Source organism: Musa acuminata, chromosome BXJ1-2 (genome assembly GCF_036884655.1).
Source record: "Musa acuminata AAA Group cultivar baxijiao chromosome BXJ1-2, Cavendish_Baxijiao_AAA, whole genome shotgun sequence".
NCBI lineage: Eukaryota > Viridiplantae > Streptophyta > Magnoliopsida > Zingiberales > Musaceae > Musa > Musa acuminata.
The window spans coordinates 30,108,254-30,133,618 of record NC_088328.1 but is presented as its reverse complement, the minus strand read 5'-3'; the positions used below and the strand labels follow the sequence as shown (position 1 = coordinate 30,133,618).

The window sequence follows — 25,365 nt, the reverse complement described above, 5'->3', positions numbered from 1 at the left end:
TAACAAATAGTCGATGGGACTGAAAAAGAATATAACTTGTCTAAAAAATGTTAGGATGTCATGATCATGATATCACAATAAATTGTTTTCTATTTTCTTATGAGAGTCTTGTACTTATTTTGTGAGTGATTGATTGATATATATATATATATATATATATATATATATATAGCAAAAGAAATTGTCACGTTGATCGTACGTCATCCACTTAGCAATTATGTATGCTTCGATAGAAAAAGGGTCGTAGACTTGCTCGACATTCCAGCCATGAAATGCGATTATATATGAAGTTAATGCAGTGAAATATCTGCTGACAGCTCAGCCCTAGCAATTATGTCCGAAGGCAATCCATGGCCAGAGAGAGAGAGAGAGAGAGAGGAGGCGACCAAATTACCTGGCTCACATCCGCAGCTATGTCCCCTTCACATGGAGTAGCTGTGTGTGTGTGTGTGTGTGTTGTGTGGCTATCACTGCCTAATCTTAGTATTCTGCTAAGACATCTCTTCCTCCGGTCTATCACAATTAATGTCAATGTCATCCGAGCCATCTATCATAGTCCAAGTCCTAAAATCACACTAGTCAAGTCCCAAAAAGATCTGATAGCAATTCAAACACCGATCAAACATTAGGATTATGTATTATATTCGACAATCGACATGGGACTGACTGCCCACCTGAAATCTTCATCTGTTATCGTTCATTTTCGATCATCGAAGTAAAGCCTTCTTCCACATTTTAGTGTTCAGATATAGATGCATATCGTCGCTGAACCATTGGCGTCAAAAGCGTGATTGATTGTTTAGTCGATTACGGGAAGGAGCGGCACTGAATAATCTATCGCTTGAGTCTAATGTATTGCTATCTCGAAGCACAGATTAGTGGCTGAGGATTCGGTATATGATATATCTAACAGCAAAGAACACGTTCTTTTCCTGTATCATCGTCTTCACCAACTTCATCTATGCGCGGTGGTCGCATTTGTACGGTCACAGGTTTCTCATACCGGAAGTAAAACAAGTGAATTGACGTCCGAGCCATACAAAGCAGTGGCCCGGTAGCTCCTTGGATCTTTATTGTGCGTGTACTCCTCCGCCGACAGTGGACGAAGAGAAAGGTCTCGATGGAATGGCCACCGAGGCCCACTTCCATGTCTTGTAGTCCTCCCTTTATCTCTCTCACTTCTCCTCTGTCTGGTGCTTAGTTATCTCTCTTCTCTTCTCTTCTCACGGCTGCAGGCGTCTCTTGAGGCTCAAAGGTGAAGGTAAGTTGCAGTAGTAGCAAATCTTTCGAAAGAGGCTTCGATAAATCACTGTCGAAAGGCAAATTATTGCGTGATTATTGTACGAGGATGCCCAGGACGAAAGGCACTTCCTTCACAAATAAGATGACGATATCTCCCATATAGTAAGTAAGATGAGCAAGAATCTTGCTTTTCTTTTTCCTCGACATAAAGTGGACGATTTGGATTGTCCCCCGAACATCATCAAGCATATACGGATCTTTTACGTAGTTAGGTAGAACGAAAGAGAACAGCTCGAGAAAAATATGGTGCTATCAATTTGGTTACAAACAATCAATTCACCAAACTGTCACATGTAGAAAGGCAAATACTCTTAGCAAGTCTGTGCGGTGCAGCATCTTCCTCTCTTCTTTCCACATATTCCTTATCGTCTAAACAATCTCATCGAGAATTTTATACTCTTTTGTGTCTCCATTTTGTGAACCAGTTGAACTTCATTGTCCTCACCGATGTCACAGGCGTCAACTCATCTGTTACATCACGAACCTTTTAGGTCCCACCCATGCAACATTGTGGTGGCCTGTTTAGGATAAAAATTAAGATGCAGAGTTGAAAATTGAGCATATCATGTTGTTTGATTCCATGAAAGCCATCTACCCTACAGTTTGCAGAACATATCTTCCTTCCAGGTCAAAAATATGTAATGTAGATGCTCATGCAGCTTCTTATCTTCTTCCTCCGACTCAATCATAGATAATGTACTTACCACCTGACCAGCTTCACTGCTTTGCAGGCCCTGCAGCTAATCATCTCCTTCCTCGACTCGGTATCCATGAATTATCAGTGGCGAATTATCAGCAGAATGGTCTGGTCACCATCGAGCTGCCGTCTGCTAGGCGATGATGATGATTTTGACCCCTCCGGTGGTCCTCTCATCAAAAGCCATGACACAACAAAGTTTCAGTTCAGCCTTCATCGTCGAGCTTCAGTGCCTGGATCCCATTCCTCCTCAACAAATCCATCACCAAGTTCTGTCGACGCAGCCGAAGGAGACGATGGCCCAACGTGCAGGGGCCCCTCCGGTAAAGTCCAGTGGTGTTGGCATCTTGACGGCGCTTGCCACCGAACCTCGGTCGCGGATTCCATGCATGCATGCGTGCATGTCTGCACGTTACTGTTTATGGATATAGAATCAGCTTTGTTGTATATCTGCCACTGATTCAAGCATGCGTGTCATGCACAGAGGCAAAATAATGGAGGAGAAGGATCACCGAAAGGACTTATTGATGTGTATTAGGACGTGCTACCCTACTGAATGCATGTCGGTCCATATTATATGCTAATATCGGTGCCCTCGTCCATCATTAATAGTATTTAAAACCTGTGTGCATGCATGTCAAGCACAGTCGCAAAGTAACGGAGGAGAAGAAGCTTGTTGAATGTGCGGCAAGACGTGATAGACCACTTACTGCATATTGCATCTTCTCATGACCGTATATACATATGTATTATCTAGAAAATTAAGTACTCCTCTCATCTGCCTTCAATAATATCTAAACCTTGCGTGCATGCATGTCATGCACACAGGCAAAATAATGGAGGATAAAGACCTCCAAAATGGCTTGTTGAATGTGTAGTAGGACACGATACCCTACGTAGGGACTCCCACATCCTCTTCGAGACTCGAAGAGGAGCCATCAATGATGAATCGGTCAGGGAAGCGACAAAGAAGATGCCATTCTGCGGCTGTGAATGCATAGCCAACTCCACTAAGCAGGCAAGACCAAACGAAAGCATGCACGGGTCGTGGCCGGGGAGAGTGACTAGGGGAGGAGAGACATCCGCCACGATACAAAGGCCACTGTCCTAATGTCCCAACTCCTCGTAGGGTCATCGTCTCGTGGAACTGCTCACGAAAAGAGAGGAGAGGTCCATCGACGTCCCAGTTTTTAAGGTAATGTTCCCTTCTCAATAAGGACAATGCCCGCGAGGAATGGCACTCGGCTAAGATGGAAAGAGCTTCAATAATTTCGCTGTTCAAGCAGAGCCCGGGAGCCTCCACGCTTGCATGGATTTATAGCCTCTTTCCATTTCCCCTTACCATTTCACGATCTACATATACTTGTTCTTTCTATTTTTCTCGGCATCAATATTGGGCAAATCTCGAATAATTTCGGCTATCATATGGTGGATAATGAAATTAAATCAACCGTGAAGAACTATATTCATCATCTCAGCTGTTTATCCTTAGCAATGATATGCAGCAGTTTGATGATCTGCTCACCTATAAAGCACTGATTCATCGTACGAAATGCTTGGTGACCCTGTAATTTCTGAACTTGGAAATTAATCGAGCACCTCTTAATCAAACGGCACCTCTTACTCAAAGTGTTCGAGTCTAAGTGTTGGAAAATTTTAGATCTAAATGATATACTCGAAGGAACTTTTTATGGTGAGATATATGATTGTTACATTTGAGGTCGTTATTAAAAGTTTAGAATGATTACGTATTTCCTCCGACCATGGAAAAACATGAGGTCGAGTACGAGACTGAATTCATTGCTGCATGAAAAATAGCAGTGAGGCGTTGGCCACTTGCTGGTGAGACACCGGTGGTCTTCCACGTATCATCATCTCTATCCTCGATCCATGTAGAGGCAGTGATACTGAGTGGATCGGTGACAGTATATAATAAATAGGTGCACGTAAGAACACTGACATCAAAGGATTCCACCATCTCCATCATCCGGATGAACATCGATCAAAATGTGAGCCGCATCAACATTTCTGCACCTATCATTCACAGCGCATGCATGCTTGGCGTACGTTAAATCTATCTCCATCCGATGCACAAAATGATAAATTTCATGAACACGTCAATCTACTAGTGGCAGTGGATGACATGCACACACACCTCTATCAATCGTTAAATATCTTTACGGTCCTCCTCTCATGCCTACGAGTTATTATCCTCTAATGGCGGAGACAAATTTGTGGTGGTGAATATGAATACGGGCAAAGAGATGGTCACGGCGGACGAGAGCGGGCGGGCGGCCGTCGGTTTCAATCGAACTCGGAGCGGCTCCGCTGCGGGACCGCACGTAATTTACGCGCGACTTCCCACGTCGTGGTCGGAGGGCGACGCCGCAACGGCAACGGGCAACCGCAACCGCACCCGCACCCTGCAACCGGCCGCGCGACACGTGCGTGTGGCCGACGGGGACGCGGTCCCCGGTTTCTTAGACCTTTTTCCCCACGGCCGGGGGCCCGGCAACGCGTATGGCCGCGTCACCCTGGCCCCCTCCTCCACGGACGTCGGTGGCGGCTAGCTGTCAGGCGTCGGTCGCGGGCCCCGGACCGCTCCCCTTCCTGCACGTGGCAGTTGGAGGGCCCAGGGAATTATTCTTCCGGAGAGATTGATCGCGGGTTCGAAGACCGGAAGTATCTTCCACCAATGAACTGACCTGTGTCTACGGTCAGCTCCACGTCAGACAGCCAAAATGAAATTACAAAAGCAAAGGAACCACCAAGTCAGATTCATAAGATTATCGTATACCATTACTTTTATTATTAGTTGCTCTAAAACAACACTTTATCTGTCGTAAACAACCTTAAAAATGATACAATACGAAATATTCCATTCATTCATGTCGTATAATATTTCTCTTTATTAACTTAAGCACAATAATCGAGATTGATTTTTATTTACTAAAATTACTCCATCCGTATTGGGTTTTTGTAAGTGTGAAAGGGATCATTTCGATGAACTCACATGATTTTGATTTTCGTATTGATCCGTCGTAAAATAAGTATCGAGGATTCGAGACCCCTCTTCAATCACATCAGATTTCTTATGTATGTGGTCCTAGACCGAGTCGAGTTGATTTAAGCATCGTTAATTTCATCTTTATCATAAAGTGTAATTATTATTTAAAAAATAAGAAAATAATTTGGAGGATAATGAACTTACGTAAATAAAAACTTTAAATACTAGGATTGATTATTGGACATATTTGAAATAAATATATATATATATATATTATATTGATCCGGTGAGGATGGGTAGAAAAAAAATAATTGAGAGTGACTTTATATTTTAGATCAAAAAGAATAAGTAAAGAGTTTCTTGTGTTTGAATTAATTCAAGAGAAATCGTATTCATTTTATTTATTTATTCTCATGTTACAAAGTATTTTAATTTTTTCTTCGTAAATATAAGTATTTTTAATTTATTTCTTCATAAATATATTTATTGTTGATTCGTTATGTGTTTGTAAGCAAATGTTTGTAGGGTTAATACCCAAAATGATCCATTGGAAATCAATGATATCAGGATAAGAACATGGCTGAATGAGAGGTGATTGTTGATTGCATGATCCCTACCCATCATTTCCCTAAGCTCCAAAAGAAAACCACCCTTACATTAAAAGGACAGACAATTGACAAGAAAGGGCAACCAACCAACACTTGAAGAAGAAGGTGATGATGCTCTAATCTTACTCCAGCTGTTAGTGGGCTTTTGTATTAAAGTAATGACAGGCACATCATGCCAACAACAGCCTGCCGAATGATTTATCTCTCCTGCAATGGAAATGATCGAGTTTGTTGGATTTCATGAAGGAGCAAACACATAGCACCACAGAAATCTTCTGACCACTTGGATGGATGTGAAACTGTCCATTTCTCTTCCATCCATCCTTCTTTCTTTTTTTCTTTCTTCCTGCTGCAGCAAAACACATCTCTTTCCACCCACGACCACAACTGAGATGCACTGTTGAAGTGAAAGCATAATCATGCATGAGAATGAAGGAATCACAATCACTGTTCCCAATCCTTTTCTTTTTGCCACTACTTTTTGCGAGGTTGTCACCTGAGTCCTTAGTCTCGAGGCTCCTACTGAGGTCACATGAGAAGAGAGAAGAAGAGAAACCACCTTTTACTTTTGATTCAAGAAAACTACATCTGCAAAAAGGTTTACAGGTATTCGGAAGTAGGTGATTACTACTCTCATCACTTTTGAGGTTGGAACTGAAGAAGAACTATAAAATCCCAGTACTCCCCTTCTCCTTCTCCTTCTCCATGGATAATTTTATGTGTCATCAATTCACAAGAGAATTGAAGCAATCAGATGCAGATAACATCAGATCAGTAGCTAGTTGTATTTTAGTTCATGATAAAGAGAGATTCAAAACATCAAAACCCAATTTATTGACAATGATAGTACTTTGACAAGTGTGACATGAGATTGGATGTTGGTACAGTGACAGATTGGATATGGCTATCAAATTTCGAATACAGAATATATGATTTTTGATTCCAAGAGAAGAAGGGCAGATGCAAGGAGGCTTGATAAGAAATGTGAAGGATACAAGTGATTGGATGCAATCCACCCATTCAATTGATAACATATTAATCACTTAAATCAAAATAAAATCAAATTAGTAGCAATACGATATACGACGATAATTTTAATTCGGTTTACTTTGATGTTAGAAGTCATTATGTATTTTGATAAATTCACCGACCTGATAGTTCGATGAACCTATAATAGTCTGATAATCATGTCTGAGTTTATAGTAATGGGTTCATCTAATTTCATAAATTTTGTAATTTCTTGGATCTTTCAATGTGAAACATCTGTGAATAATTATTTTCTATTTGAGTCTCATTATTAAGATTTATATTACATCTAAAAATATGCTCTGAATTGACTATTTATGTTAAATGGATAAAAATTCCTCTAGAGTTTATATTTATTGAATTAGTAATTGTACCTTAAAGCTTAATCTATGACTAACACATGAAACATGAATTACATGTGGATGCAATCAGATTGCTGGGCCTACTATAAACCAGAGGTGGTATGTGGGCTTTTACTGGGCCGGCCCGTGGACTTGATGGGCTATCACTGTTCACATATCCACAGTGTAAATGTTTGGGTAGCTCTCTATTAATGCATCAGCTTTACCAACAACAAATATAACTATTATGTTCCTTCAAATTTGTTTTATCGTTTCTTCTTTTGTTTGCTCCTTCCCCTCTTCGTCTCCTCTCTCCCTTTGCTTTCATCTTCTTCTTCGCCTACACCTCAAGAAACGTCGCAGCGTGGAGGCGAGCCGGTAGACCCGCCACCGACACCGAGGTGCCGTCGGCCGCCCACGTTAACAGCAACGTGATGCAGTTTACTAACTCGTGCCAATGAATGGAGCCACCGGATAACGATGCCAGGGAAGCATGACGTCCATTAAAGCGGCACATGGCACCCTCACCCGCCCACCGCTTCGACATGAATGTGACATGAAACATATAGTGATTATTAATGCTGTGATTTAGGTTTCATCATGAATACATCACCGTGAAATTTCTGATCCGAGCTGTTGTGTCTTCGCTCTCGTGCAAATGATACTGTGTAATGTAGACTAAAGAATCAGCAACTCGAACATGTCTTTGATTCATTGGCTGTCGAGTTGACCAAGAAGAGTCCGGCCCACCACAGTGGAAGCGACGGGACGGCACATGGGAAGAAGGAGAAGTCGGCAATGTCGCGTAGGTCTAGCTTTACTGAAGAAAAGAGAGAAGAAGATAGAGACGAAGACAGCGAAGCGAACACGGAGAAGTAAAAGAGAGGAAGGGGACGATGCTCACGTGATCTGCACGTGTGGTTTTTTTTTTGTCTATTTAGTGACCGTGGTTTCTTTCTTCTTCTCCCACATCTGCCTGACGTCGTCGTCTTCTTCTTCTTCTTCTTCTTCGTCTTCTTCTCGCTGTGCTTGGTTGAGATCGACTTAATGGCGGACGAGGGCACAGCCAACTGCATCGATATCATTCTGGCCATCATCCTCCCTCCGCTCGGTGTCTTCCTCAAGTTCGGATGCAAGGTGCGTGTGTGCAGTGATGTTGTATGCATGCGTATCCCTCTTCTTCATCTCACGAGCAAATCAGCTGATCATCGTTCTTGAGCAGGCGGAGTTCTGGATCTGCCTGTTGTTGACGATTCTGGGCTACATCCCCGGGATCATCTACGCGGTGTACGCCATAACCAAGTAAAATTGCTCCTCGGAGCTTCTCTGTAAGGTACCAAACTCTTTTGGTCTTTTCCATCCTTTACTTCTGACACATCCATTATGCTTTCTATCTTCAACTTCTTTGTTCTGAAGGAAAGAGTTGTTCAAAGTTCCTTTCTTGGATCTTCTGCTCTTGTCTGCAGGAAGTGGTGATACGATGGTGGCGCTGCTCTGTGATTGATTCGTTCGTCTGTACAAATGATTTCTTCTACTAGTTGTTGAGAGTTCTGTGAACTCTAGCTTTGTTTTCGACTGTTGTGTTACTGTATTGGTTGATTTGTCGTCATCGTCAATAAATGAAGCACTAAGTTTCTTGCGTCTTTCCTCTTCTTTACTCTTGTGGGTGTTCTGATAACACGACACGTCCGGTGCAAGCCACATCCTATTCTCCAGCAATCATCGAAATCGCTAGCTACAACGTTTCTTTCCGAGGACATCTACCTGCTCCACCTTCACGCCTAGCTTGGTTGTGAATGATTGCACCCGACACATGTTCATCCACGGATGGTCCAAAAAAAACCAGTAAACTTGCAGCACTCCGTACGAACCACCATCTACCCTGTTTTATCAGGAGCTTCGATGTAATGAGCTCTGACTCGTATGCGAATAGAGTGATGAAACGGAGATCTACAGAGACCATAACATATAAGATCTACATTATGACGATTGCTTATGACGGGGGTTGTGTATGATAGTAGATAAGATTTTTCTAACCGGATAAAAACATTCTCTTTTCTAACATGTATAAATAAATATTATGTTTAACTAATTCAAGTGAGCATTTATAATTACATTTCACCTTAGTACCGGAGCCCTTGCGTTAAACAAGATTATTATTTTTCTCTTCTTCGCTATCCAGCGACGAACAACATTGCGCTTTCAAGCCCGACGTCGAGGAGTGGACTGACGAGATCCTCCGCATCCATCTTCCACTGCCAGAGGTCGTTCGTCACTGGCGCGTCCGTTGCCGCCTCTTCTCTTCCTCCCTCGACGCCCTTACCCAATCACTTCCTTGGACGGCCCCGCAACAGCGTCAGCAAAGCACGGTGACGGACTCCACCTCGACCGTTGCTGCTACTGGACTTTGGGAAGTAGGGCTTGTAAAGCTCCTCCAGCTTTTAAGGCCATTCCGGCCGAGGAACGCACGCTGGAAACCCACAAAGGAGCCACCTTTATCTCCCTCCGCTGCTGCCTCCTACAGCTCTTCCTCGAGTGGCACCATCAGCGCGGTCTTCGTCCCCGACGGCCAGCAGCTCCGCACTACCGCTCCCAGATCCCAGCCATCTCCAGCACACCTTATCAGTTACTACCATTACTTCGCTTCCTGCCGTCGGCACTCTCTGATCTGGACGATGAGGCGTGCCTATCCAACCTGCGCAACTCCTTGACGGACGCGACCAGCAGTCTCCGAAACTGGACGGCCGCCACCTTCGCTGCCCCGTGCAACATCTTCACCTCCTACCTCGAGGGGGTTACCTGCAACAACGGCCGCGTCTACAAGCTCTCCTTGACGGGCCTCTCCCTCGGCGGCGCCCGAGGAGCGCCTCCTCTTGCTGTACCGGCACCAAGACCGTGGAAACTTGCATCGCTTACCAGAGAACTTGCGCTGCTGCCTCTGCTGCTCCAAAGGCAAGCACCACATCTCCTGTCGAGGGTCTTCTCCCCCTTCTCTTGCGTTCGTGCGCAAGGCGGCCCCTTCCCTTCAGCGCAGCATCCCTCTTTCTTCGTCTTTTCCCCGCGAACGACGCTCCCAAAGAAAGCGCAGGTGCTGCATCACCCTCCTTATCACGACAGAATCGCCCAGGAGACAACGATCTGCCACCTTCGGCGACGTTGATCAGATCAACGCTTTCCTTCTCGGCAAACGATGACTGTCTTCTCCCGCTGCCGCTCTGCGCCAGTGTCCGTTCACTGTAGCCCTGAAGGGTCCTATGTCAGCAATACAGGATATCATCTACTGCGTTCCCTCCGGCTGCGGTGCCTCTAGTGCTGCGCTCACCAACACTGCTCCCCCTTCTTCCTCGCCGACCGCCATCACCTGATCTGCAGCAAGCGGCTGACCTTCACCCCTCCTCACCAATGAAGAGCTTTTCGCCAATAGATCTCGGCTGCGATCTATTGCTGCTTCTCTTCCTTCGGCGACTGCGATCCTCTGGTCGCAGGCCGCTCTCTGCTCGTCCTCACCGCTCTACTGCTCTCCAGAGACAGGCATCCACGCCAAGCAAACCCGATTGTGACGGCGCTACAGGAGGCAGTCGAACCCCAATCACTCCAGGATAAAGAAGATACAACCAAAGGCTGAACATCAGCCTTAATACATTATCACACAAAGTGCATTACCATGACAGGATAAAGAAGATACAAACAAAGGCTGGACATCAAAATAGTGCATTTCGGCAGATGCCATGATCAGCTTGGCCGACCAAGAAGAAGCTGCCATGGCTTGAGAATTGGATCCGGTGTCACAATTTATACCTCCATCGTCGTACTGTCGAACTCCTCCACGAAGCGAAGCAAAGAGTTCATAGATTTCAGCTTCTCTGTGACTCCCTCACCTGGTTCTTGAGGTTGGTGTTCTGGGCATCCAGACACAGATACTGCTGTTGTAGCGTACAGACCTGGATCAACGTCCGGTTCTTCTCATTCTACAACAGAACTGCTGAGGTTGTCAAATCTTCCAGGTGCTACTGCTTCTTCCTCTGTGACCTCTGTGCCGACTCCCTGTTGGAGAGCATTCTTTTCTGCTTCCTCTCATCCATCATCAGTTGTGGATTCTACTCTGAACTGCTCCTCCAGGCCGAACTTCAGCCCACACCAAAGCATTTCAAGGTGCATCATCGAGGTGTCGCTGCTCTAGAAATTGATGCCCCTACCTGTAATCTTTTGCTCCTTCTTGTAGCACCCAGATTCAACGCCTACTACCTGGTGTCATCTATCGCGCGCCCTCCTCTTCCCCATAGCCGCAGCTTCCTGATAACAGATCTCCCGTGATAACAACCTCCGCAAGATCTCCCCAATTAAGATATTATAAATCTATCTCCCCACTTAATCAGAGATATCAGAAATCTGTTAAGGAAAATTCTCTCTTCTAAATATATATAAATATGGAGTATTGTGTATTGTTTCAATCAATGTAATCTTTTTTTTTCTATTTCATTTCTATCATGGTATCAGAGGGTTACTTCTAAATAGCAGCATCTTCCTCCGTCGATTCTCTTATCGTTGTAACATTTTCCACGGACGTCCTCTGGGATTGTTGCCTCTTCGAAGCTAAACAAGGGTCACCACGCCGCACCCTCTTCTTCTCGTTCTTGCATCTTGCCGCAGCAGCTTTCTCTGATGCATGATAAAAATGAAATAAAAAGAAGAAGATTGTATTGATTGAAACAATACACAATACTCAATAAAGGGAGAATTTTCCTCAAGGAGGATTTTCCTTAACACAATAGCAATTCGGGCATGTAACTCACCAATATCATTCGGAGAACTCTACGACAAAGTATGCCAACTGTGTGATAAAGTCGAAAACTCTACGAAAGTTTTGTCGGTCTCGACCCAGACTCCCTACTCCATCACGGTGGCCTCAGGCGAATCTCATGACTACAACTACTAGCTAACGTAATTGGATCGTGGACTCTAGCGCCTCTCATCACATCACCTTTGACCTTCAGAACTTGTCGATCCACAAAAACTATAGTAGAAATGAAGATATCATCATCGGTGACGGTAAAGGAATTCTCATTGCTGTTCCACAACGTTTAATTCATTTACCGTAACCATTACACTCGATGATATTTTGGGTGCACCTCGTATTAAACGAAACCTCATTTTCATTTCTCAATTCTTTAAACAAAATAATATCTCAATTGAATTCTTTCTTGACTCTTTCTCGTTAAAGATTTGAGCACAGGAGCATCCTTAGTCCAAAGCCAGAACAAAGATAATATTTATAAGTGGTCATTAGCTTCACAAATTACCTGTTCACTCTTTAGTTATAGCTCTAGTTGATGTGTGTCATCATTGTCTTGGTCACCTCTCATCCTGTATCTAGCAAAAATTAATTTCTCCTTATTCTCTTCCTATCTTTAAAACCAGTAGCATTATCTTAGTAATAAAAGTCGTAAACTACCTTTTGGAACATCCTCTATATCTTGTTTTAAATCATCTGAAATTATTTATATAAACGTTTGGGGTCCAACCCCAACCATTTCTTTTGACAATTTTAGATTTTATATCATTTTTAATACTATTTTACTAAATATATATGGTTATATCCTCTCCGTCATAAATATGACGTTTCAATAATTTTTACCAACTTTAGAAAGTTGATTGAGAATTTTTTTATTCTTCAATTAAAATAGTTTACTCTAATGCTGGAGAAGAATATCAAGCCTTCGTTTAATGCCTCTCAACTTATGGAATACAACACCTCAAGTCACACTCATATACTCTCGAATTAGTTAGCTCTACCGAATATAAACATCAATACATAGTTGAAACAAGTCTCTTATTTCTACATCAAGCATCTACACCACCGACTTTTTGGTCAGCAACTTTTCAAACTTCGGTTTATCTCATTAATCGTATACTCACTCCCGTCTTCGATTGAAAAACTATTTCACAAGCTTCCAAACCTTCATAAATTCAATGTATTCGATTGTTTATATTATCCAAAGCTATGTCCTTATGCCTCACATAAGCTGACACCACGATCTAAGCCTTGCACTTTTATAGGATAATCTCTTGAACATAATATTTTCCAATGCTACGAACCTTAAACTCAAAAAGTCTTTATATCACGTCACATCAAGCTACGTCTTTAACTTAAGATGTTTTCATGCAACAACCTCATAATTTCGTTCATCCTTATTATCCGAGGTATATCTGCAAACTACAAAAAGCTATTTATGGCTTCGTCAAGCTCCAAGAGCTTGGTATACTAAACTTGACTCATTTTTGACAATAACTGACTTCATCGGTTCTAAGTTTGATACATTGTTATTCTTACGACAACAAAATGGAGGCATAATATATCTTCTAGTGTATGTGGATGATATTATTATTATGGGCATTGATCCTCTGGAGATTCAGGCATTCCTAAAGCAATTGGTCGATCGATTCACCTTCCAAGATCTATGAACCTTGAGCTACTTTTTGGGAGTGGAAACAACATTTAGTTTTTTCTTATCACAAAGAAAGTATATTCAATATTTATTATCAAAGACAAATATGCATGATGCAAAAGTGGTTATAACTCCCTCTCTACTAATGAATCAAATTATGTGATAGAAGTTCTGATACGGATTCGACTCAATACCTATAAGTACTTGGCTATTTATAGTACTTAGCTCTCACCCATCTAGACATCTCATTTGTAGTCAATAAATTATTATAATTTATGCATTGAACATCTATTATGTATTGGTCTGTGGTCAAACGAATTTTACGATATCTTAAAGGGACTATCAATCATGACATTTTTCTCCATAAATATGCCCCACTTCATCTCCATACCTTTGTTAATACTGATTGAGCATGGAACTTTGATGATAGAACATCCACGTCACGATATATTATCTTCCTTGGAGTTAATCCAATCAATTGGAGTTTTAAAAAATAAAAGACAATCGCACAATCCACAACTGAAGCTGAATACCAATATCATTACCACCGATGCAGTTGAATTTAATTGGGTTACAAATCTGCTCAAGGAACTTAACGTCAACTCCATAATTACTCATATAATATATTATGACACTATTGAAGCCACATACTTATGCATCAATCTAGTGTTCCACTCACGTATGAAACACATTGCATCAACTTCCACTTCGTGTAAGATCAAGTTGTCAGACATCAACTACGCGTTTCTCATATGCATACAACTAATTAACCAGTAGACTCACTCACGAAACCTCTCGTCTGCAAACTATTTTCATTACATTATCCAAGATCGACAGAAACTCAATCTTACGGTAGCATGATAGCAGATAAGATTTCTCCAACTATACGAGAAAATGTTATTGATCAGTTGAAAAAAATCTTGTCTTCTAATATATATATAAATAGACATTATATTCAACTAATTCAAATGTATTTTTTTCTCATTACATTTCTTATCAGTGAATGTCAAAATAAAGAATAAATCAGAGGTAATCAGTAGTAGCTTTTATAGGAAAGATAAATCGAATGAGATTTGAATAGGAAAAGATTATGTAATTTGGTTTACATTGAGAAATTGAGAAATCTGAGGTTGAGGTTGGAATATGATGGGATTTTAAGGAAAGAATATATTATGGAAGAAAGAAAAGGCGGGATTCTAGCCATTGTTTCCTGTTCCTGTTTCCTGTTTCCTTGTTCTTTAATTGACAGAATCTTTATGATTCTGCTATTGATCCGACCTATTAAAGTCGGCTTTCGGTGCTATCTGACAGGATCTATTCGCGGAGGTGGAAATATGGCGAGGAAGAAGGTGAACCTGGCATGGATCGCCAACGACTCCACGCGGCGGGCCACCTTCAAGAAGCGGAAGAAGGGGTTGATGAAGAAGGTGAGCGAGCTGGCGACGCTGTGCAACGTGAAGGCGTGCATGATCATCTACGGGCCGCAGGAGCAGCAGCCGGAGGCGTGGCCGTCGGCGCAGGAGGCGGCGCGGTTGCTGGAGCGGTTCAAGAGCATGCCGGAGATGGAGAAGTGCCGGAAGATGATGGACCAGGAAGGGTTCCTCCGGCAACGGGCCGCCAAGCTGCAGGAGCAGCTCCGGCGGCAGGAGCGCGACAACCGCGAGCTCGAGGTGAGCCTCCTGATGCACCAGGCGGTGGCGGGACGGAGCCTATACGACGTCAACATCGAGGACGCGACGAGCCTCGCGTGGATGGTGGACGCCAAGCTGAAGTCGGTGCAGGATCGGATCAACCAGCAGACGACGCAGCTGGCGCTGCGTTCCGCGGCGGAGTCGTCGGCGACCTCCCAGGTCACTGCGAAGGACCCGATCGAGATGGCCATGGATTCGCTTCAGCGGCAGAACTGGCTCCTCGATGCCATGCATCCCAGCGAGAACGTAATCTTTGGCGGCGGTGGCGGGGAAGAAATCATGCCAATTTCTTGCGTCGAACACAACAGCTCATGGCTGGATCTCTACTTCCCCTTCAATTGAAGACGACGGATTTCTATCACGTTGGTGCTTTTGGCTAAACTCTGTTAATAAGCAGAGATTGGGTTGGGTTACTCGCTTGATTTGTAGTTCTGCAGTGTCTTTTTCTTTACCTTTTATCAATGATTTCAATTAAGATCTCATCAGCGTTTCTTTCTGATTCCCCTTTTCCTCTTGATCTCAAGAATTCTGCAACATCTTCTCGAGGAAAACAGTTCACTGTCATTTTTGTTCGTGTAGCAGATCTAACCTTAAATTCTGAAAGAAACATATCATCTCATACACCATGAAACCTTTCTATAGTTAAACAGAGGTCTTTATCGTGATGCTGCATTGAGTACTGTTGGTATAGAACTGCAACTGACACACTCTCTCTCTCTCTCTCTCTCTCTCTCTCTCTCTCCTTTTTCGTGTTCTTCTCCAATACAAAGCGTGGATCACAAATCAAAAGGGAAGCGAAGTTGCATAGACCTTGGTATATAACATCAGGCATCACGAGCTTGGTATGTGTTCTATAGACCTTGATCTGTCATGCATCGACCACATCACTCGGACATACTCGTATGTGCAAGCCATCACTTCACCATGGAGCTCCAGTCCATGGTGGCGATCATGTGCTGCTCCAAGAAGCCATGACTGCAGAAACAATGATCTTACTCTGCTATTCCATTGCATGATTGCCATTAGTTAAAGATCAGCAAAGTCCTCCATGTGACATGCTTGTGTCACCTCCAAAGATTCCCGGCAAGGAGATGGAGGATGAATTAGCTGAAGACATAATTAGCACTACAAGTTGGCCAAAGTTCTTGGCACTGAAGGAAGGCTGGTCTCTGGTGGCACCTGGTTGCATGTGGTGATCTAAAACTCGACGAAGGTACAAGTTGCTTTACTCCTACGACATTCAAGATTGGGATGTGATTCATTGATCGAACTTGTACCTGTACTTGTAATTCAGAATGGTAACTTTGAGGAACCAACCCATCCATGGATTGTTCATGAACTCCCATCATTAAGCTATAATATTAGTTCAATAAATGAACTACCTGTATGGGATTTGCAGAAAACTGTCCAGGTTGACTATGGTAGGTATTAAGCTTGGCCAGGAAACAGATTGTTGCATGCAATCCCCTGTTTTGAATTGAAGCAGGACAAACCTGTCTCGCTGCCTCAAGTTGACAGAAATGTCAGGGCTTCAACATGAAGATGGCATGCCACCACCAGTTTGTGACGCACTTTGTGCCATCTGCTTTGAGGATAGGAAAGGATAGTGTCGTTAACATGTCGAAATATGCTCCTAATGTTAGTGCTCTCAAAGTGGCCCATGGATTATGGACTGGACAACTCACAGCAGCCTCGATAACTTTGTCTGATCCATAGGCTTGTTGGATATTGATCGCTCGGACAGGTGAGGTTGGAATAACGGTGTCTAATAAAGCTAAAAGTCAATAGGAATCAGTACAGTAGTGAGAGCTGAAGAGTGCAAGGTTGTGACCCAACATTAGATTCAGTCAGGTAGGTATTTGCTAACCCTAGGCCACTCTGGAAGAACAAGTGCAATGGCGTTGCTGGTGTTCTCCTGTTGGTGTCAAGTTCTTGTTGGAGGGAAGGTGGTGCAGTATCCAGGAGAAGGACAACTCATCACCTGCATACAGATGAATAGAAGTCATCATCATTCCATGGAAGGTAGGGAAGGGTAGTCGGGCAAAGGGGAGAGGCGGATCATGAAGGACTGCAAGTCTCCTTCCAATTTTCACTTGTGCTTTACTTCCTTGCAAAGGCTAGTGACCTTTGACAGTCCTTGGCACACATGAGAAATGGCTTCTTCCATTGTTGGTCTCTCCTATGTTCATCTGCACATCCTTCTCCAACATGATTCCATTCAGCATACTTAATTGTGTTTGTCTTCTTGGAAAAATATGGACTGTGAATTCTGATGAAGCTACTGTGTAATCTTATAGGGAAAACTCACTAGCAGCTAAACGTTTCTGAAAGCTACAACATAGTCGATGAAAATTTCCTCACCAGGACAGAATTGCTGTTCTCTTTCTTTCCTAAAATTCTCCCATCAGAGTTAAATATTATTATGATTGCATGTAATTCGTGGAATCAATTTGTTGGCAGATTAAGCATGATTTATGCACTTGACTGTGATTTGTTTCTTACTAGTAACAAAATCTAGCAAGTATTCTTTGTGTATGATTCCTTTGAGGTGAGCCCCTTATATCACAAGCGTTATCTATATAACTAGTATTGATATCAAAGGTATATATGGTAAGAGTCAATCAAAGATTTTGTGTGAGAATCAAAAATAAAATATTTGATTTTCAATCATACATCATACAATTTTCTCGTATCCTGCCGACTTAATGAGTTCTAATTGGCCTAAAATATTAATCATATAATTTATCCTAATTTATCTTAACATTGATTATCATATGTCCATAGGTTTTTGTCATATATGATCTTGACATTTGTGTCCTACCTTCACCTCGACGTCTTCTTGGAATACCTACCACATTTGTCAAGGCTCCTCTACCATTCAATGTATGAACAACTTGGGCATCTCCCTTTCGGAAGTAGCTTCCATGTGATGCTGGATCAATGGTGCCTTCGTCTTGGCTCTCCACATCTCAAAGATTGTTCTCTCTCACCCCTGATTTGGCGTTGCTCCAACGCCGTGGTCTTATCCATAGTGTACTTTCATGAGACTACAGAAATAACACCGTAGTCTGATCGATAGTGGAGGATCGAGGAGGGTGCCACAGAAGTCTGTGACATGAAAGGAGGTGGTGTGTTGGTTTGCACTGGCCAGACTTCAACATGCTTTGACACTTCCAGCCAAGGCGGTGGTCGGTCCAAGTCCTCCTTAGCATGCTAACCAATGGAAAAGGAAAGGGAACCACCGAATCCAAAGAGGGTTTCGAAGTCTCGCCAGAGAGAGATGATCGAGGAGTAGTTTCTTTCCTGCTAACCCATGGAAAAGGAAAGGGAACCACCGAGTCCAAAGAGGGCTTCGAAGTCTCGTCAGAGAAAGAGGAGAGAGGTGTGGTTCCTTTCCGAGGTCACTCCCACTTCAAACACCAAAGAAACTTTGTGGGACCAGCAGAGTGCCACGTCTCCTTGTATTGTTCCTGTTTGTTTATTAGTGTTCTAGAAACCATATCCTACTGATCTGTACTCATGCATGAGTGCAATGAAGTAGTACGAAGGCAGAAGCAACTCCTCTTGTCACTGAACTGTGTGCTACAGTCTCTCTCTGTGCTCCTATGAATGATTAAGAGGCCTCAGTAGTCTATCCTAATTGTTTCACATCTACCACATATCCTACTAATGATTATTTCTCTTATGTGACATGGAATTCTCACCCTCTTTTATCATCTTTTTCTTCAGACCATCAATCATCAGTCATTTGTTCATCGAATGTTGGGAAATATTGTGAGATTTGGAAGGTGAACCTAACTTGGTAATTGACCATTGGAAGCTTATTTATATGTGATTCATATACTGATAAAGTTCATTTTTAGTACTGATTGAGTCTCCAGATGATATTTGACCCATCAAATATATTATTTTCATTTATGCTACGATTTATTGTATATTTTAGGTAATTGTACTAGAAAGTTTAAATCCATGGATTTCTACTATGATTTTAAAGCTTCCACGCTTTTCACAAAGACAAAATAATAATAAAAATCATGGCCCAATCAACAGAAGTCGTGGTATCCCATCAAATAATATACATTAGGGAAAAGAAAATATTGCTTGAGGAATATTATAACCACTCCTTACAAGTTGGTGATGGCACGATGCATGTAAGAGAAAGATAAGAACACAAGAAAGGTACTACCGACCAAAATTTCTCATAAGGATGATTATGTATTTGTGTATAATGTTATCCACAAGGTCAAGTATCTCCAAATATGCCTCCCACCTAATGATGCTACTCCATTTTTGGACACTATGTAATTTATCTCCACTTGCCCATCTAGTTGTCCTGCTTTGCTTGTCCATGCAAGTCATCAACAGATGAGGCCAGTGAATATAAATATAAATATTATATTATATTATATATATATTTAGAGAGAGAGAGAGAGAGAGAGAGAGAGAGGTGGTCCAAATGACTCACAAGAAGTCAATGGCTAAGCCAAAGCCTCTCACTTTCATTGATAAGGTGACCTTTAGATTCTTTTGTTCTTTAGTGTCAGCTCCGGCATCGCTTTCATTTACTAGAACCTCTCTCTCGCGCTCTTCTTTTCGTCATCTTGTTTGCTTGTGTTTACTTTAGCCTTTCATGAGTCTCTTGTTCCTCTCTTTTTCTTCTTTTCTTTTGCTTGCGTTTCTATAGCCATTCACGAGTCTCTCTCTCTCTCTCTCTCTCTCTTTCTCCCTTCTTCTGATCTTTTGATATGCTTGCTAACCTTTTAACCTGATTGCTTGACTCAACTGCGTTGCATGTGACACTCCAAGAGGACCATCGATCACACACCATAGTTTGGTCTTCTCTCCGTTGTTAGAAAAGCCACGAGTTCTTTTGCAATATGGTAGGTTGACGTCTTTATCTCCATATCCGTCGACCATAACATGTCTATTCTACATAGATCATGTAAAGGCTCTGTCAATAGCCTATTGGAAGGGGCGTCGAAGAATGAAGAAAAACTTTTGCTCACAAGCTTCCACGCCTCACTTCTGTCGACATGGATAGCTACTCATGTCTTATGCTATTTTTATTTAGTTCATCTTCCTTGGAATGATCCAACGAGTGTCTACGATACTAATTGTATTGTAACAAGACAAAGTTTTGGCTCGTACTAATTGATTCATGTCAACTTATTCAAACAACAAAGCTCATTGACTGCCACCACATGGACGTTGTAGTCTCCTCCTTTTTTCCCCAATCCATGACCGAAGTTTCCACGTTTTGGTTCACCAGTAATGGCATCTGTAGCAATAAAAACATGCTGATTTGTAGAAGATAGAGCAGTGCAAGTCCATGCATGCATTAATGTCGCAACTTGTCTTCCAACAGGAACTGAGACTTCTTAATTTGGTGTGATCGGTATTATGAGAGTCGCAACACCTTCCCTTTCTCACCCTCACATTTCTTCTTCTTCTTCTTCTTCTTCTTCTTCTTCTTATCTTTCCTGCCCACAGAATCCTTTTCTTCTTAATGCATGATATTTTATTTAAATCTTTAGGATATTCCACTGCATGTGTACACAGATGAAAAGGCATGAACAGTCTCCTGAAAACTATCATGGCCTTTTTCTTTTCATTAGCATAGTTATCATAACTAGAGGATCCACTTGGACTCATGGCCACCTAAACATTAATTTGTTTATCATATTGCTAGACCATGTAAAAGAGTAGCGGAGTCTGGTGAATAAGTAGCATATGAACAAGCTTTGCTTTACAATTATTTGATCCTCACATTTCCATGCGACGCAAAACTCATTTTATGATCAACTGTCAACTTGAAAGAACAAGTGCACCAAATTTCTTCCAGTCACAATCTAATTTTTTGGACCTTCCTTGAAGCTTACATAGATAGAGCAATAAAGCTGGCGTGTATTCTCCGGCTTCTTTGGATTCTCAGTCATACATAAAATGATAAAAACTTCTATATCAGCATCACCTAATGTTATCCAGAGACTTTTGACATTAATTTATAGATGTTTTCACCTAATTATATCGTTCGTTGTCGTGACAATTTCCATTCAGTTGTGATCTATCACTTCTTCCAGTGATAATTACTTGAAAATGATTGATGATTCAGAGGAATATTATTACGATTATCTCTTGAGACGTGAAAATAATATCACAAGTTACATAATACACAGACAGCTGAAAATAATATTTTTCAGATATACCTCAACGTCACAAAGACGTATTAATTCAGAATGATTTATTTCTCGTGGACATGAATTAATTTCCTTTCCTTTAATTTCTGTAAACTGTGTGTCCACACGGCACCGATTTTAAAGCGTTGATTAAGAAAAGATGGGGCCCAACGACGTCAAGTCCAAAGGATGACGCGGCGTGGCCGCGGAGTCAAGTTACGCTATTACGTGGCGCGCCAAAGTCAAATCCGATGGGTCCCGGTTATGGTGACCAACGATGCCACACCGCGAGGGAGAGAGAGCCGTGCCGTCTACCTCGTTGACCGGGGCGCGACCTCCGCCACGTGGGAACCCGCCCCTCGCCGTCGCCCCGGTACCGTCGGATCCAACGGTCCGTCCACGGGAACCGGGAAACCGGAAACGTCTCCGCCTATTCCCGCGTCCTCTCCGCGCCTCTGTGGCCACCACCTGTCACGCTGACGCCAAAAGTGACGCCGTCTCTCTCTCTCTCTCTCTCTCTCGCTCTCCCTCTCTCTACAAATTGGACCGAGGGTCCCGAAACTGTCCTGTTGTCCTTCTGTTTCCTTTCCCGGCCCTCGAACAACCCACGCATCTCTCCTTCCTGTATCGCTTACCTTCATCTTCTTCGTCCTTCCAATGGACAGGCCACAAGACATGGCGCTTTTGCGCCTCCGGAACCCGATCAAGGAGGTCGACTTCTTCTCCCAGAACGGTCGGCAAGATGTCACTGAAGCTGGAGCCGGCGTTGCGTCACCTAAAGGCCATGAGGAAGAGGAGGAAAACGCGCTGGCTCGTGGAGGCGCCTCTGTCAACGTAAGCTAACAGAGTGTTGAATCGAGGTCATGGAGTTCTTAGGGATCCTACTCTGCCATTACTTGCACTCGTTTAGTTTCTAGAAATAGATAGAGATTATAAGATCCGCGTACAAATTAACTGCATGGTTAATTATATGAGGGTTATTATCCAAAGTGTAGAATTGATGATGAGGGCTTCTCTTTGCTGCTGTCCAGACTGGATTGTACCTTCTAACAGTGAATTCTCAGGCCAGCCAAGTCGTCGTCGAGGAGGAGGAATCAAAACACAAGGTGAGTTGTTAGCTTTTCTTAGACCGATATGGGTTTCCTGTTTTGTGCACCATGGGAGGTCAACTCTTAATTTGACTTTCCTGGATCTATAAGATATATAGGATCTTTGTTGCGTGTTAGAGGAATTTGATTCTTTGAATCTGCATGTACTTATTCTTAACACCACAGTCGCAGTTTTCTGCGCTTCGGATCGAGCTAAACCGAGTCAGGGATGAGAACCGGAGATTAAGAAGCATGCTGGATCAGCTCACAGAAAGTTACACTGCCCTACACAGTCAGCTTCTTCCAGCGGTGCAACAGAAAGAACACGAGATCTACCGATGGCAGGTTTTTCTCTTTTCATCCTCTATTTGGGAACCCTATTCCTATCGTTTACCATGTTGTCTTGTCTGAATCTTGTCCACCAAAATCCTAAAAGAATCCATATCATAAAGAACCAAGAGAATCCATCTCTGCAAATTCATCTTTGTCCGTCACTTGAGGTGTTTGATTCCTTCTCAAAAGGATGGCAAGACCAGTGTGGCAAGACAAGGAGAATCATCAGCACACCAAATCATGGAACATGGACCGGCTCGCATGCGGATGATCCACGGAAACTCCGACGACGGCGACGGAGAACACTCCTCTTCGCTCAACATAATCTCCAGTGATCGAGGCATCATTCCATCCGCAGAAACACAGCACTCTCAGGTTGATGGCTCCTCAGAGAACCCCAATCTAACGCAAGAAACAAGCAGTGCTGCTACACCATCTGACCTCTCAAACCGGAGAGCGAGAGTCTCGGTGCGTGCTCGATCGGATGCACCAATGGTAACACAAACACAGAACGATCGATCTCAGTAGCACTGTTGAACTGTGGTTTTGTAGAACTAAAGAGATTGTTGTGGTTTCTAGATCAGTGACGGCTGTCAGTGGAGGAAGTATGGTCAGAAGATGGCTAAGGGCAATCCCTGTCCTCGGGCCTACTATCGCTGTACCATGGCTACCGGATGCCCAGTTAGGAAGCAGGTAGGGCAAGCAATTCTGAGTTCATGATCGCATCTAGAGAAAGGTCATGGCTACTTACGAGCTTATCGTTTTTCTTATTGCACTTTGTTGGTTCTACCTAAGAGTGACATAAGAAGAAAAGAAGAAGAAGAAGAACGAATCATGTGATTGATCAAATGCATCTGCATAATAGCTTGTCGATCAATGCCCATTTCATGCTTTTAGTCAACATGTAAAGCCATTAATTCTACTGATGGTTGTCTGCATGAATGCAATAGGTGCAGAGATATGCCGAGGACAAGACGGTACTTATAACCACCTATGAAGGCAAGCACAACCATCCTCTTCCTCCCGCCGCAAAAGCCATGGCGAACACCACGTCGGCGGCCGCGGCCATGCTACTCTCCGGCTCTACCACCAGCAAGGACTCGCTCGTCGCCTCCGCCAACGGCTTTCTGCACCCTCACATACTCTATGATTCCACCATGGCTACTCTCTCCGCCTCCACCTCGTTTCCCACCATCACCCTCGACCTGACGAAATCCGCGAACCCGATCCAGCAGCTGCTGCAGCGGGCCCACCCTACGGTGTCCCCGCTCCAGATGCCTTTCCCCATATACGGCCTCCCGCAGAAGCTACCGAGCATGGTCGGGCCGCAGACGTTGCAGCACGGACCGCGGCAGCAAGCGGTGGTCGAGAGTGTTACTGCCGCGATCACCACCGATCCAAACTTCACCGCGGCCTTGACCGCCGCCATCACGTCCATTATGGGAGCTCCGACAAGTTCAACCGGAGCCGGCGGTAGCAATGTGCCCTCTGCCGGGGCTCACATGGTGCCTGGATCTCCTCAGCTCCCCAAGCCCTGCACCACCTTCTCTCTTAATTAGAAGGGCATGCAGGTTCTTCAAGTGTCATCGACAGCCTCAACTCAAGTCGCTTGGATAGGCTAAGCTTTCTTGGTGTTTCATTCGACATAGTCACAGCATGCTTTGATGCAGGAAACAGACACATATAATATTTTGTGCATAGATATTATAGCAGTGGAATAATGCAAGAGGAAATGAAATATCATTTTTGATAAAGAGTTCTGAAACACATTATATAGTTCTTCTTCATGCAATGAATTTGAGTGCTTAAGAAAATATTATGTTCTTAAGCTCATAATGGCTTTCTCATACTCCTCACAGATATCACAGCTATAAAATGATACAATATTGTCATTAACATAATATTAATTTCGAGATATATAAAAAACATATTACATCACAAATTTTCTCATTTAGTTTGAAATTTGAGCAGGATATAAATCATTTATTTGTTCTATTTCAATTTCTTAATAGATGAAAATAATATTTTAAATACCAAACAATAATTTAATGATAATTTTTGAGTGATAAATAATGAACTATAAGTAAACAGGATCAGTCTGTTTGAGGAGGCTACTATTTAAAACCTCCTTTTTACTAGTTATAATTCCTCTTATTTTTATTTGTACCCTTATCTTTTTTTCCTTCTCTACAGCCCCTGTATTGTCAACATTCCCCACCCACTAAAATATGATATATTTTAAGCTTTTCTTGACTCACCACACAAAATATCATATTTTGAGTGTTCTATGAATTCTCCAAAAATGATATTTTCTGTTTCAGTAGTTTGTAATAGCTCAAAACATTACATCTTTTGGGCTAATACTTCTGACTTAAAATATGAAGTTTTTTGGGTTATTATATAATATATAATCTTAAAAATAGAATAAATATTATGAGTTGAACATTTATATTATTAATTTCTACTAACATCTGAAGAGGAAAAAAATAGTTAATGTTATACATTCAGAATTTTAAGATATAAAATATTCATAATATTAATCCGAACATTTGACTTCTAATAATTACCTGAAAAATGATATATTCTGTATATTTTTGAATCATTTAAAAAATATTATATTTTAAATATTTTATAAAATATTTAAAAGATA

General features: G+C 42.5%; 2 protein-coding genes and 1 long non-coding RNA gene across 5 annotated transcripts; all 3 read left to right on the top strand.

Moving 5' to 3' along the window:
• Positions 1-8,278: 8,278 nt before the first annotated feature.
• On the top strand, positions 8,279-8,624 carry LOC135608928 (uncharacterized). The gene is made up of 2 exons (XR_010485645.1): positions 8,279-8,314; positions 8,448-8,624. It is a non-coding gene; the product is annotated as an uncharacterized LOC135608928 (long non-coding RNA).
• A 6,124-nt stretch (positions 8,625-14,748) lies between these two features.
• On the top strand, positions 14,749-15,588 carry LOC135613211 (agamous-like MADS-box protein AGL80). The gene has a single exon (XM_065110310.1). It carries the CDS (start codon positions 14,762-14,764, stop codon positions 15,458-15,460), a length of 699 nt encoding a protein of 232 aa, XP_064966382.1. The 5' UTR covers positions 14,749-14,761; the 3' UTR covers positions 15,461-15,588.
• A 6,276-nt stretch (positions 15,589-21,864) lies between these two features.
• On the top strand, positions 21,865-24,469 carry LOC135608917 (transcription factor WRKY5-like). 3 transcript variants are annotated; one of them, XM_065101982.1, is made up of 6 exons: positions 21,865-22,128; positions 22,326-22,400; positions 22,575-22,727; positions 22,905-23,210; positions 23,295-23,408; positions 23,666-24,469. In XM_065101982.1, exons 1-6 carry the CDS (start codon positions 21,952-21,954, stop codon positions 24,272-24,274), a joined length of 1,434 nt encoding a protein of 477 aa, XP_064958054.1. In that variant the 5' UTR covers positions 21,865-21,951; the 3' UTR covers positions 24,275-24,469. The 3 variants fall into 3 exon arrangements, with proteins under 3 accessions (XP_064958054.1, XP_064958058.1, XP_064958051.1); XM_065101986.1 differs by having other exon boundaries at positions 22,569-22,727; positions 22,905-23,183; XM_065101979.1 differs by having other exon boundaries at positions 22,569-22,727.
• Positions 24,470-25,365: the final 896 nt, after the last annotated feature.

Bases quoted from the DNA above. Each gene is read 5' to 3' on its own strand.
- LOC135613211 (XM_065110310.1), top strand. From the start codon at position 14,762: ATGGCGAGGAAGAAGGTGAACCTGGCATGGATCGCCAACGACTCCACG.
- LOC135608917 (XM_065101979.1), top strand. From the start codon at position 21,952: ATGGACAGGCCACAAGACATGGCGCTTTTGCGCCTCCGGAACCCGATC. The intron at 22,129-22,325 runs GTAAGCTAACAG...GCTGCTGTCCAG, and splicing joins GTGGAGGCGCCTCTGTCAAC to ACTGGATTGTACCTTCTAAC. The intron at 23,409-23,665 runs GTAGGGCAAGCA...TGAATGCAATAG, and splicing joins GATGCCCAGTTAGGAAGCAG to GTGCAGAGATATGCCGAGGA.